The sequence below is a fragment of the Periplaneta americana genome, chromosome 4, assembly GCF_040183065.1.
Source record: "Periplaneta americana isolate PAMFEO1 chromosome 4, P.americana_PAMFEO1_priV1, whole genome shotgun sequence".
NCBI classification, from domain to species: Eukaryota; Metazoa; Arthropoda; class Insecta; order Blattodea; family Blattidae; genus Periplaneta; species Periplaneta americana.
In genome coordinates this window covers 153,730,276-153,745,193 of record NC_091120.1, presented here as the reverse complement: position 1 = coordinate 153,745,193, position 14,918 = coordinate 153,730,276, and the positions used below count along the sequence as shown (strand labels likewise).

At 37.4% G+C, this 14,918-nt stretch overlaps 1 protein-coding gene across 1 annotated transcript in view; it reads right to left on the bottom strand.

Annotated features, from left to right (window-relative positions):
- Positions 1-11,501: 11,501 nt before the first annotated feature.
- Positions 11,502-14,918, bottom strand: part of LOC138698333 (uncharacterized) — a 31,015-nt gene continuing 27,598 nt past the window's right edge. The window contains exons 4-5 of the mRNA XM_069824175.1: positions 11,949-13,799; positions 11,502-11,680 (exon numbers count right to left, since the gene is read on the bottom strand). Of these exons, the coding sequence (XP_069680276.1) occupies positions 11,998-13,799 (1,802 nt within the window). The 3' untranslated portion in view covers positions 11,502-11,680; positions 11,949-11,997. The remainder of the gene's footprint in view (positions 11,681-11,948; positions 13,800-14,918) is intronic.

Sequence of the window (14,918 nt, the reverse complement as noted above, 5' to 3'; positions counted from 1 at the left end):
AACAATTGACAAGCGATGAAGCGTACGAAATAACAAACGGAAGAAAGAAAGAAAGAGTAATCAAAACAATTGACAAGCGATGAAGCGTACGAAATAACAAACGGAAGGACGAGCGGAATGATTCAATGATAAAGTTAGCGAAATAACGGAATAAAGTAGAATAGAGAGAGCGAGAGGAATAACGTAACAAAGTACGAACGATACAGCGAGCGAAATAACGAACGGAAGAATAAGCGAAAGAAAGAAATAGATAAGCAAAACAATGGGCGAGCGATAAAATAAACAAAATAACAAACTGAAGGACGAACAATAAATTAAGCGGAATAACGGAAAAAAGAGTGAGCAAAGGAACTGAGGGGAAAAGGAACCAGGAAATGGACTATAGAACCAGCGAAGAATCGACGAAAAGACTAATGAATGAAAGATGAACGAATGTTTGAATAAAAGAGCGGACGTACGGGCAAATAAGCAACTCAATGGAAGAATGATCGAATGGTAGAAGAAAAAAATTGTTAAATAAATTAATTAAGCGAAAAGTTATTGGTTAAATATGAAATTAATTGTTTATAATTGGTAATTTTCATCATAAGTGTATTTTGTGTCTCCAAAATAAATTATTGCTTTAAAATGTCGTACTATATTCGTAGTCCGAACGCTTTTAATTTGCGTAAAAATTTCCATGTAGACCTCTAGTATCACGTTAAGAACTTCAATTTTGAGGTCTTTGCCAAGTTAATAGGAGTTGTGCCGCTCTCACATGTGCATTTCCTCAAAGCCCGTGCATTTCTAGAGGGGCAATCTATTAGTAACAATAGAACACCATTAGCAGGTAGCTGCAGTAGTCACTTTGTTCTGGAATTGGCCAGCAGATGGGGCGGGGGGGACTTCCTCTGTAACTATGCCAAAGTTTGCAACTGGAGCAGTTACAACGGCGATAGTGGCATTTCAACCGCTCACACACGTTGCAATTTGAAAATAAAACGCACCTCGCCATTAGCACACGATAACGCTTGTGTGAAGTTGAGTTTCCCTTACAATACCAGCATCAGTATTTATACTTCGGAGGATGGAATTTGTTGGATAATTTGAACTTCTCTCGTTCAATCCGGAGGACTAGTGCTCAAGCCCTAATATCGGCTAAATGGGTGATTTTCCTGAGAGGACTGGAGCACGAAACCTGCCCATAATAATAGATAAATGGTTAATATTCCTCATACTATATTCACATCTATAGTAAAATAAGTCTTCCGACGAATATTGTGGTTTCAAACATAATTTTGCTGAGAATGAAGGTGAAACCGTGGTTGCCATGCAGTAGCGGCCGGTGAGGCATTCTGGTGGTGGTGCCAAAAATGAAAAAAAGATTTTATGCAAATTACCCTAGTGAAACTGATAATCGCAGCTCACGTTTACATTATGTTAAATAAAACACATTAATTAAACCAGCTATTTTACCAGGTGTATAGTTAATAATGCATCTAGTAACAGTTACAATAACATTTCCGAAACAGATAATGCAAAACTTTCACAGTATTGTTAGTCAAGTACAAGTAAATTTTATAACTAATAAAATTACTGGCAAAAACACACGAGATAAACAATGATATAGATAATAAAAGAACACGTTTGCATTTTATTTAACAGGCCGATGAATCCAAGGCAGCGGCCTGAATAACACATGTTCATGTCCTGCATAGATCTCATGTATCGTTAACAAAAGCATCAATACTATAGCAACAGTGTAGCGATATTTAGTTGCCGCAAAATAAAACAAATATTACACAACATTAACAAACAGTGTTACATAATATGAAAAAAATATTTATCTTTCTAAAAAGAACCATGACTATCTCTGCATTCAATATAGTTAAACGGATAATACTTTACACAGTCAAATCCAAGTTATGTGCATTAGTTTTGAATTGCAACATTACATTAACATTTGGCGCGGAACTTTAACTTGTGTTTTCGTGCATGTCTGCGGTTAATGGTTCCCTTCCTAACGTCTCCAACAACCCTGCCATCTAGCGAAATTTCTGCATTACTGTGCTCTAGCGGGCGGAATATTAACTACTGAGTCAAACTGAATTCGGCTCAAAGTCTGCCATAAGAAACTTATATAAACTAGAATCAGTAGCCTTTTATACAGTGTTATATGGACGTAGGCAGTGCCACACAGAAGTGGCTCCAAAGTTCGGAAAAACGCTGCAAGAGTGCGTCCCGATCTGTGCGCACGCTCGTTCAGATGAAATACAAATAAAATGTGTAGAAATAAACTATTATACTGCTTTTTAGGATATTATTTTTTGTTCATTTCATTGGCGGTGCCATGGCACACTGGCACTACCCCAAAAGCCGAATGCCATGTCAATCGCTCTTCCATGACTTTGTCTTAATACTGTTTTTTTCTTCTTGTTTTTCTCCAGTGTCTCAATATCTTCTCATTTTCCTTTATTCTCGTTTTTCATCTCTCCCTCTTCTCGAATCTTCTTATTCCTAGTCTTTCCCATTCTTCCTCGTTTTGTTCTCTCTTTCTTGTTACTGCAGGGGTGAATCTAGCTACTTGGCGCCTGTAGGCAGAGAAAAAATATTTCCGCCCCTTATTTAGCCCTATATGCGACATTTGGATCAACTGAAATAATTGAATCCACGTCATTATTAGTATTTCTAATATCGGAAACTCCTGACTCAGATAAACCACACACTCCACTCTTTTCGGTACCTACTGATCGCCACATTATTACACTCTGATGTATCTGGACTCGAACTGGAACAAGCCGGCGTGTTTGTTTTTTAAATAGCACATCTATTTTTGCACTTTTTCTCACAATTTCCCCATTTTTATTGCCTTGTCTTTCGTGAGTTTCCGGTATTGTTGTTTAGTCAACTGTCCGAAGACAGGTATGGACGCCACAAGTGACACCATCAAGGCAACACTCATAAAGCAACTAGGTCAGGAGATAATGGGGTAGCGTGACCAGTTCCTTTCCCCCTCCATTGCATACATCGCTGACTAGCTACATGTTACATTAATCAGAATTCAGATGTAGTTCTTCCTCTGACACATATCATCAATTGAGATGTACTGTCTGATAATAGATGTACAGTTGTCAAAAGAAAAAATTGCCGCTTTCTAGAAGCAAAGTTCCCTTCAGGTATCTTCGCTACAATTCGGAGACAGGCGATGTTACATGTTATTGGATAACGTTGCCTGATATAATTAAAGGATTCTGTGTGTTATATTATAGCGTAATGGTAGTGTTCCGGCCTGGTATTCGTGAGGTCCTGCGTTCGAACACAACCTAGTGCTTTTTATCTTCTTTTGTTTTGCTATGGGTGAGGATGATGATGAAGCTGAGGAAGGGAGAAGGGGAAACCCGGTTCCGGCACGTAGCCTACTCCTGTCGAATAGCACCAAGGAGAGTGCCAGGCTTAACGTCCCCATCCGACGGACGAATCACTGCCTTCCCTTTATAGGCACTGCGGAAAGATTTGGGGTTTAACCCAGACATATTGGTGCACAATTTAGTGATTAGAAGTTGTGCACCGCCATCTCTCTTAGTCCCGAGGTAGAAAGTTTACATGAAAATTTCTGACCCCGCCGGTAATCGAACCCGGACCGGCTAGTCTGAAGGCAGACACGCTACCACAGAACACTCGGCAGATCCCTAGGTAAGTTGTTACCGGATTTTATGTACACAGTGTGTAATTAGAAGAAAAACACAATATGTGTTATATGGGTAATAACTAAAATAAAAAGGGAAGCTTGCACTAATGTCGCAATAAATCCATTTCTCTCCTCATTATCGCTATCACCAACAGGTTTACAAGCCGCCACAGCGTAAGACGCGATGTAGTTTGACACTGTCGACAGAGTCACGTACCTTGCGTCACGACCAGCAGTATTAATATAACAACCCTGCATTCCAAAAAGCTCATTACGTCATATAACACAGCAGCAATCTGAACCTTGCATTTGGAAATTTAGAGCACGGATATCCTGACATGTATGCAACCCGCATATGACCAGTTTCTGTGATTTAGAACTGTCATGACAATGGTGACTCTGGTCATTTATCATCCCAATAATTAATAATGTATCCTCGCGGAAACAGAACCAGGGCAAGTATAGGCAAGATATAAATGCAAGCCAAGTTGTGTGTCATACCATGAACCAAGAACGGCTATAATCCATTTCTGGTTTTTCATAACATGTAGGCCTATTCATACCTCTAGAGAGATGATAAGAATGGTGATCTTACCGAGGCTGAATTAGTAAACAAATTTTCTACAACGGTGATATGGTTTCGATCTAAGCACACGTTCTAACATTTGTAATGAATTAAGTCGTTTCCTTACCTAATCTTATTCTCCAACCAATAGAACCTACGAAAGGTCTGAGACAAGAATGCGGTATCTCACCTACGTTATCCAATATTTACAAAGGAGTTTTAAAGGATTAGGAAAAAAAGTTTTCAACGTATATCAATAAAAATCAATATTTGTTTAACCTTAATTTCGCAGATGACCAGATGGTAATTGCACAAGATCATTTAGATTTAGAATTCAGGTTAAAGAAATTGAAATATGTACATGGGTGGGCAACTCGTGCTCTCAAAGTGTCAACACAACCTCAGTGCAGGTAGAACGGACTCTGTACTAGCTGTAGTGTCTGTATGCGGTTCTTGCAATACGCAAGTTTCCCCGCGTCTGCAGTAAGTGGCGACTCGTTTCAAGTGAAAAACAATATAATCCCTAGATCATTTCCCTTCAGTGATGAGTCGAAAGTGAAAGATTTTTCTATTAACAAGGGAGGTAAAGCGTGTATTATGTTCTATTACACTTTCTTACGCATGATATTTTATGTTACAAATAAATACAGTGAAGGTTTCAGTAAAGAAATGCTGTCTAGATCAGCTTTAGAACAGTTAAAGGTAAAAATGGGATATCAACAAGGTGAGACTAATATCAAATATCGTTAGCACGTTGTGCGTGCGAATTACAGAATTGCAAGACATATGATCGACTAGCTAAGAGCATGTATGGATAAATTTGAAATGTGGCAATATCATATAGAACATAGATAACTTCACTTTCTTTGACTATAAACTATCTTGAAGAGTGATAAGAAAATCTTCTTATCAAATATAAGACCCTACTTCAAGACCTACAGCAGAATTCAGAGGTAAGTTTGGAGAAAGTGACAATTGACAAGGAATCGATATTTTTCTGAAATCCTTTTGGCTTACAGCCGATAGAAGATCCTGAAAGTTTATAGCTTGAATTATATTGATAAATCTACAGAACAGCACGCCACTCACATTCCAGTGAAATCAGGAATCGAACTGTTCGTAATGCTGCCTAAGTCAGAATTTCCAAATATATTCTTTGCTTCCATATATACTGTATGTGCTTGAGGTAGAGTTTAATACAAGAAAGAAGTGTAAAAGCTCTCAATGTACAGAAAGAGCTCAGAAGCAAGTTTCTTTCATTTACCGTGACATGTAAAAAATACTTCCTTGAATTTGTTATTGTTTGCGATTACTATTACCTTTCTGAGAACAGAGGAATACTCTTTAATTTATGAAGACTTGTAAATTCTAGCGTTCTACGTTTCAAATGAGATCTATAATGAGAAATATTAACAAATAGTGTAATAAGAAATAAGTGTTGCGTTGTATCTTGAAAAGGTTGTATTCAGTTTGTTTTTCCAGTACCAAATTAATTTAAAAAGCTAGGAAATAATATAATTTTATTATGTGTGTTTAGGTGCATTCTGTCTAAAAATTATTATAATTATTGTACCATGCGTCATTCTGACGCCTGCATGAACCGCTAGAGCGCACCGTGGCAGTGAACTGCTTTTGCAGCGAAACTACAAACAACTTGTAACTGCTGTGGCTGGCTCCATCTGTCTTTCTCTCTTTCAAGGTCTTTTAGTAATTTGTGAGCACGAGTTGCCCATCCATTGACATGTACAATGATTCATGGGTTTCACAGCTAATTTCCAAGAATCAGAATAATTGGTAATTAATAGCGTTGAAAAATTGAAGTTTTTATTAAATTAATGAGCCCAAATAAAGCACGTTGAGTCAGTGGCGAACCCAGAAATATGGTTTGGGGTGTTATAAAACGGAAGGTTTGAGGAAACAAGAAGCGAACACAGAGTGGAGCAAAGTAGGCCTAATATATATATGGTAAAAGAGAGTACGAACGAAATTTCGAGACAAGATATTTTTTGTAATATTAAGGACTTAGGATCACTAAAATACTCTAGAGAGGTTAAAACGTTTTAGCAACAGGAAGAATATATTAGATTAAATTCAAGGGAAGAGAGAACAGGAATGGCATGGTAGAGATTAGGTGTCTGGAGGCTCAAGAATTAGAGAGAAAACGTAGAGAAAGATAAATGTCCTTTACGCGGACTAGCGGAAGACGCAATGCATATAGCTTTAAATTGTGCAGTACACGAATGCTTTGAGAAATTGTTGGGTGGATAAACAATTTTTTAACTTAAACGTTATCGTGGCGTACAAAAAAAATGAATGGTCTCCTAAAAGCTAGCAATTCCTTAAATTAGGAAAATTTAGTTTTAGACTTAAATTTAGGTGGGAAGATAAGGTAAAAACTCTGACTCAAATGGGATCATAGATGTTGAATATTCGGACCCGATATGAAGCTACGAAAAGTATATAGTTAACAGGCTTAGGATCCGAGACAACTTAAGAATAAAGTGAAGTTGACAATGCAACGGAGTATAGATGAAATGAGGTGGCGCGGTGAGTTTTGTTTACCTGTGCGTCAGTGTACTTACAATCCGGTTCGTGATCAGAGGTACAGTATTCTTCCGTCTCTCTCTACGAAACGAACTCAGGCCATCACAGTGCATTTTCAATTCATAGTGAACAGTTTTTTTTTAACTAGTACGTACTGTATGTAGGCTACTATATGGTTTTTATTGTAAAGCTAACGACTTCAATGTCGCCGAGGGACATGAAAACTTGTGAGGTATGTATCCTACTTCATTTTCCACCGTCACTAGATTGTACTATTAACAGTATATTCTACTGTTAATAGTACAATCTAGTGACGTCGTTGTTTACATTCACAGTATGTCTGTCTACTATGTTCAAGGCACTCTATAGTCAAGTTGTGCGTACATTGATTGCTAAAGTGTCCCGGATCCTAAGCCTGATAATTAATATAACAACATAATTTTTAAGTAGATTGAATGTAGAAGAGAAAAGTTAAAGTTAATGGTTTCAAATAGGTCTACGAGGGTTCATATATTTATTATTATTATTATTATTATTATTATTATTATTATTATTATTATTATTATTATATATTAATGGTGAATTATATAAATTAGTTATGAAAATAAATGATATTAGATTTGCAAACGTAGAAATATTAGTACTATACTATATTTTTAATAGTACTTACTTACTTACTTACAAATGGTTTTAAGGAACCCGCAGTTTCATTACCGCCCTCACATAAGCCCGCCATCAGTCCCTATCCTGTCCAAGATTAACCCAGTCTCTATCATCATAACCCACCTCCCGCAAATCCATTTTAATATTATCTTCCCATCTACGTCTCGGCCTCCCCTAAGCTCTTTTTCCCTCCGGTCTCCCAACTAACACTCTATATGCATTTCTATTTTTTGGATTCGCTCATACGTGCTACATGCCCTGCCCATCTCAAACGTCTTGATTTAATGTTCCTAATTTTAATAATAATAATAATAATAATAATAAATATTAAACAGATACTTAGTATATACTTATAGGTTGCCATATGTATTCTTCATTTGTAATCATTATATAGTCGGTGATGGCGGATTAAGAACTGGAATACATCTAATCCGCCATGACGTGAAAGCAATGATATAATATATCTTGTTTAAATTCATTTTAATTGGACACACATAATACAAAGAAACAGAGACAGCAGGAACGCTCATATCAGAAGATAAACTTTCCACGTTTACATTCGTACTAAACGCCATAGCGTACTTGTAGATTTAATCGCTAGGGAGCAATTATAACAAAAGAATAGCGTTCAATGGTGAAATGAAAACTTTCTGCGTCTTAGAATCTGCTAAATGTGAGCTTCTTGGACGGTGCAACAGGAATTTCACAAGAAAAATCAAACAGAAAGACCTACAGACAAAACATTTCGCGCGTGTTACAACTGTACAGAGAATGGCTGCCTGTAAGCTGCAAAACAAACATGCCGGCAGGGACCGTCGACTGAGATCTACCAGCTTGTGCGAGAGACATTTGCCTGGAGTACAAATCACATTCATTTTAGGGGAATCAGGGATGTGTTGCACCGTAACATAAAGATATTCCTTTCGCCCATCATGGTTTCGTTATGACATCTCCTAGCGGCAAAACCAAAAGTACGTCATGGTTTTAACTATAAATACCAAATTGGAGAGATTTTCTGTCTACTGATACGAGCGTTTCTGCAGTGCCTACCACGGTTATTGCGCTATCGACTGCCGAAACCCCAGAGGGACTATTGAATTGTCCTCTATATTGAAAAAATACTGGTGAAAATTGTTTTAGTATATGAAAGTAAAATAGGGTATTACCTAAGTAATGATGTAAAAAGGAAAATCATGGCAGTAGAAATGGATTTCGTGCGAAGAAGTTAAGAATTTCTAGACTGAAACATATCAGAAATGAAGGTATTAGGATAACAAAGAATTTCAAGAAAAACATAAGTAAAATTTAAATAAAACAGTTAATTTGGTTTGTAAAGTAACTTGCTATGTAATTCATTCATAACAACCCAATTCCTTGCCTAAAATTCACAAATAAATTGAAGAAAAATGGAACAGTTCGCAGAAGTCTTACCATGGTTCATGTGAAATACATGCACATCACATGAGATGCTGGAAGTGCCTGTCGTTCTCCGCTAAGCACATTTCGACCGGCGATTCAGGTTTTTTTATGCATGCCAATATCACACTATCAGTGATCCTGATTTGCATACAAATGACGTCCTCCAGCTGTTTTAAGACTAGCATGAAAAGCCCTGTCTTAAATATAACCTCACAAGAAGAAATCATGGCTGGTAACATCGGGTAAACGCGGTGGCCATATATCAATAGAGATGATTTGATTGTCAAAGTAAATTAACATTGAATTTATTGACTTTAGATGCACTGCAAGTCGCTCCACCTTGCACAAAATGTCCTTGCGTTAATTTCACGTCATTAAGTTGCTTCATAAACTCTCTTAACATCTTCTTGCATGCATTAATGTTAACCGTTTCCTGGAAAGGTGGTCCGAAATCCTTAAACCAGATATGACGCACCATACTACCATTTTACTCTCCATAATTTGGATAAGTGTATTTCATATTGCCGCCCTCCAAACTTTATCCTTAACTGTGGTTGGGTTTCGAGGGAAAAATCCTGTACCTCAATAAAAACGCGCAATAAACAAACGTTCTTGATTTTAAAAATGATTTGAAACGAATCCGTGTTTCCATTCTGTAACTAATTTATCTGGCTCGGTTCTATAAGAATCGCTTTATATATATAATTTATATATAATTTTCTCCAAAATCACATTCTCTCTTTAGATAGGCTAACTGTTGATAGTTCGTTTTCCATCTGAACATAATTATGTTTACAATTTCCTCTAACAGCTCATCCTTTCGATCCAAACAGATTATCTGACATTTGTAATAAATTAAGTATTGTGATTTCTAATTTATCTTTCCCTCCATCAACTCATCTTCCTTGTGTGGTCACTGTGCTTTTAAAATAAGTTGTTAAATGTATTTAATTCTCTTTAAAGAAGCTATAAATGACAAGATAATAAGAATGTGAGACTCTACAAATAAAAAATAGTAACGTATTTCAGATACATTCTCTCGGAGAAGAGATTATAAGATATAATCTTATGAAATGTGTAACTGCAGGGAATAAAATTGTTCCTAATTGAAATAAAATTTCGAGACATATTCTTTTACAGTTTGAGTGAAAGAATGGAACTCACTTTAGAATATATTACTCCGAGGAAATAGCCAGAGAGTGTAAGAAGTAAAACTCATTTCGAACTCAATTTGTTAGAAAATAGACAACAAGACATTACTTTAGAGTTTGAAGGTATTTAGGGTAAAATATTAAAATTTAGGGATCCATTCGTTTGAACAAAAAATATATTCTTGTCTACAGTAAGAGACGCTCGAGTAAAAAAACTTCTATCTCACAGCGCCAAATCAAACATTGTTTATATAGATCTAGTTATAGGCTACATTTGCTTATTTTCAATATATAGTATCATTGTGGTTAGTAAGAAAGATCTTCAAATCTTCCGATTACCGCATCTGAAAATAATGTTGATGGTTATAACGAATTTAGTAAGGTTATCATTTATTCAGAATAACGTTCTTAGGTTCAGTTATGTTTTGTATATTTCTGCTGTGACGGTAGACATTCTGTGACTTTTCACAAATGAAATCTAAACAAAATTTATTGTTGATAAATTTATTGCCGTTATATCAATTATTACGTAAAATACATAATATAAAACTTTTATAATGAATTGTTTTAATATTTAACGTTACTATCTCTCATTGCATTAAATTGCGAATTAAAATATCTTTAAATTCATGCAGCGACCTGTTATTTTCTGTAGCATGTCATGTTTTTCCATGGCTTATTAAATAAATAAATTATAAAAATTAATATTACTTATATAAATTTAATATATTATTTTATTATTTTGAAACTTCCCCCATTGAGCGTAGCCCTTACGGGCTCAGTACATCCTCAAAAAATCTATACATATGTAAACATAGATAATTAAATTTAAAAAATAAAAGGGCATGAAAAATTACAATAGCTATTAATGTGGCACCATGTGATTAATCAGGATTTGACAGGATTTTTAACACAATTTATCACAATGTCATCCCCCACAGATGTTGGCAGAGTAAATTGTCGTCGAAATCCTTCGAAAAAAAGCTGGTATAGTCCCTCGAGCACCTATGAGCAAGCCGAATACCTCAACGTGAATTAAGGAATATTTCAGCTTGAAATAGTTGACTGTAGGCTCATAGATCGACTTCTTCTCATGGTGGACCTCGGCTGACTGATGACATCCTACTTCAAAACATACCGTGGGATCCACATTCACCATTATTAGTTCACATGTCATTATCATCTTTAGCATAGATGGGTTTAAGTTCACGGTACAGCGTGCTGTATTTGTACAAGAGCGCGACAAATAACATTCACAGAAGAGTAGTGGTAAGCACAATAAGCCTTAGGCTGCGGTACAAGCCTGCGGGCATCTTTTCAAAAGAAATATGCCGAATAAAACTTTTTAAAACGTGTTCACTTTGCATCAAATAATTTGACTGTATTTCAAATCTGCACTCAACTCCATCAAAATAGCATTATGATTATTTCAATGTCTTTCCTTTTCCGGAAGTAAATTGGGTTTTCTTCATTTATTCAAATAACAACTATATAACAAGATAATGTCAAAATATATTTAAAGACAATACTTTACATATTTAACATAAAACAGCATTTCTTACTGGTATATGACAAACTTCTGAGTATCAGAACATTTACAGAACTTCTTGGAGTTTTTCTTCCTCAGGCAGATGTACCCACTATAGTGGCTTTAGCTCCAGCGTTTATAACCTATCAAAAGAATCGAAATGTACTTTGTAGAGGGTAACTTTGATTTATATTAGTAAATTATACTTCATTGAAATTAATCGAGAAGATCTTTTCGAGTTACTTGAATTTTCTTTATTTTATTTTATTTTAGGATCAACTTCCCAACTTAAGTTTTTTGTCTCTGTGGCTTTAAGAGTAAAATTATTTAAATCTTATATTATATCTTCATTGTATTCCTTAGAAATGTTGTATATTATACATTAGTAAGTACGATAAAATTTCCACTTACCTTGCATGGAAACCAAATTCACCGCCTGATCAAATTCTATTTCTCAAGATCAGTATCCGATACCGTTACCATATGCATAACTTGATTCTCCACCATATCCAAACCCTGATCCTCCACCAGCTCCAAATCCCCCTAATCCACCATATCGCAATCCTAAACCTTCGCCATATCCTAAACCACTTGATCCACTTCCTCCAAATCCAAATTCCGATCCCCCACCAAAACCTAAACCACGTGATTTAACTTCTCCGCCAAATCCAAATCCTGATCCTCCACCAAATCCTAAACTACCGAATCCGGATCCTCCATATCCAAGTCCTGAACGACCTACAGCTCCTCCTACAAACCCTAACCCTGAACCACCTCCAGCTCCTCCTCCATATCCTAATCCTGAACCACCTCCAGCTCCCCCTCCATATCCTAATCCTAAGCGAACTCCAGCTCCTCCTCCATATCCTAATCCTGAACCACCTCCTCCTCCAAATCCTAATCCCGAACCACCTCCAACTCCAAATCCTAATCCTGAACCACCTCCAGCTCCCCCTCCATATCCTGATCCTAAGCGAACTCCAGCTCCTCCTCCATATCCTAATCCTGAACCAACTCCACCTCCTCCAAATCCTAATCCCGAACCACCCCCACCTCCTCCAAATCCTGATCCCGAACCGCCTCCACCTCCTCCTCCAAATCCTAATCCTGAACCACTTCCAGCTCCTACATTTCCTAATCCTAAGCGAACTCCAGCTCCTCCACCATATCCTAATCCTGAACCACCTCCAGTTCCTCCTCCAAATCCTAATCCTAAACCACCTCCAGCTCCTCCTCCATATCCTACTCCTGAACCACCTCCAGCCCCTGCACCATATCCTAATCCTGAACCAACTCCCGCTCCCCCTCCATATACTAATCCCGAGCCACCTCCAGCTCCCCCTCCATATCCTAATCCTGAACCACCTCCAGAACCTCCTCCAAATCCTAATCCTGAACCACCTCCACCTCCTCCTCCATATCCTAATCCTGAACCACCTCCAGAACCTCCTCCAAATCCTAATCCTGAACCACCTCCTCCTCCATATCCTAATACTGAACCACCTCCAGAACCTCCTCCAAAGCCTAATCCTGAACCACCTCCAGCTCCCCCTCCATATCCTAATCCTGAACCACCTCCAGAACCTCCTCCAAATCCTAATCCTGAACCACTTCCTCCTCCGTATCCTAATCCTGAACCACCTCCACCTCCTCCATATCCTAATCCTGAACCACCTCCTCCTCCAAATCCTAATCCTGAACCACTTCCAGCTCCTCCATATCCTAATCCTGAACCACCTCCAGCTCCCCCTCCATACCCTAACCCTATACCACCTCCAGCTCCTCCTCCAAATCCTAATCCTGAACCACCTCCAGCTCCTCCTCCATATCCTATTCCTGAACCAGCTCCTCCTCCATATCCTATTTCTGAACCAGCTCCTCCTCCATATCCTAATCCTGAACCACCTCCAGCTCCCCCTACATATCTTAATCCCGAACCACCTACAGCTCCTCCCCCAAATCCTAATCCTGAACCACTTCCAGCTCCTCCTCCATATCCTATTCCTGAACCAGCTCCTCCTCCATATCCTATTCCTGAACCAGCTCCTCCTCCATATCCTAATCCTGAACCACCTCCAGCTCCCCCACCAATGCCTAATCCTGAACCACCTACAACTCGTCCTTCTCCAAATCCTGAACCTGTAGATGCAGCTGCTGCTCCTGCTCCTGCTCCTGTTCCAAATCCATATCCGTATCCTGCTCCCAGTCCTCCAGATCTGCTTTTTAATTTATTGCGCTCTTCTCTTTCCGAGGAGCTACGACCTGAAATGTAACAAAACAATTTAAACAGAAACAATTTAGGGCGGATACGGAATTCTTATTTTTTCTCATGTTAAAACGAAAGCAACATTTTCTCAGGATCCATTGTACTTAGGACTCTATTATTTTTGCAGTTGTTAAATGAACGAGTTGTAAGCTTTTGAAGTAGTGTCTTCCTTATGATAGCATTAAAATAATGATTTCCTAAAAAATCTCACAATTTTTTTATTTTATCAAATCTTATATCAAACAAGAAATAACTTAATAAAAATGTTGGCTTCAGAATAGTCAGAACATGTATATTTACAAATTTTAAAAATGTCAGGGACCTAAGTACCTAACACCTACAGTAGATCCTGACATAAGTTTCTTTTAACATAAGCAAAGCTAAGTATTACCTATCCCTTTAAGCATATCAATAGGGACGGAAAGATCACTTGGAAGACAGTTTTTTTTTTACTATTTTAATTTTTTCTACATCTACAAGTTCCCTAAAAAGCTGATTTTCGCAAAGTTTCTAACACATAATGCTCAAAATGCCATCCTAGTTGCATTAAATAAGACATAATTTCTCGAAGAATGCAATAAGGAGTGTCACCAGGATTTGCACAGAATTTCTCATAATAACTATTAATCTTGTTTAGATGCCTAGAAGAAGCTATTACAAGCAAGCTGTTGAAAAATGATGTACGTGCGGCTTGTAAGGTGATTCTGTAAATGAATGGAAAAGCAAATCCGACCAGTACAATACCTACATGACACGACACTCTAAAACCACTGTTACTTCACTTTCGAATAATCTTTGTTAGTTATTCAAAATTCAGTAACCATGAAAAAAGGTAAGAGAAGTAAAGAAGGGACTAGTGAAGTACTTTGTGTGGAGTATGGTATTATATAGAGCAGAAACATGGACATTATGACGAAGTGAAGAGAAACGACTGGTAGCACTTGAAATGTGAATATGGAGAAGAATGGAGCTTGTGAAATGGACAGACAGAATAAGAAATAAAGCTGTGCTAGAAAGAGTGGTTGGAAAATGAATAATGTTGAAAATGATCAGAAAGAGGAAAACAAAATTGGCTGGATCGCTGGCTAAGAAAAAGTTTTCTGTTGAAGAATGCA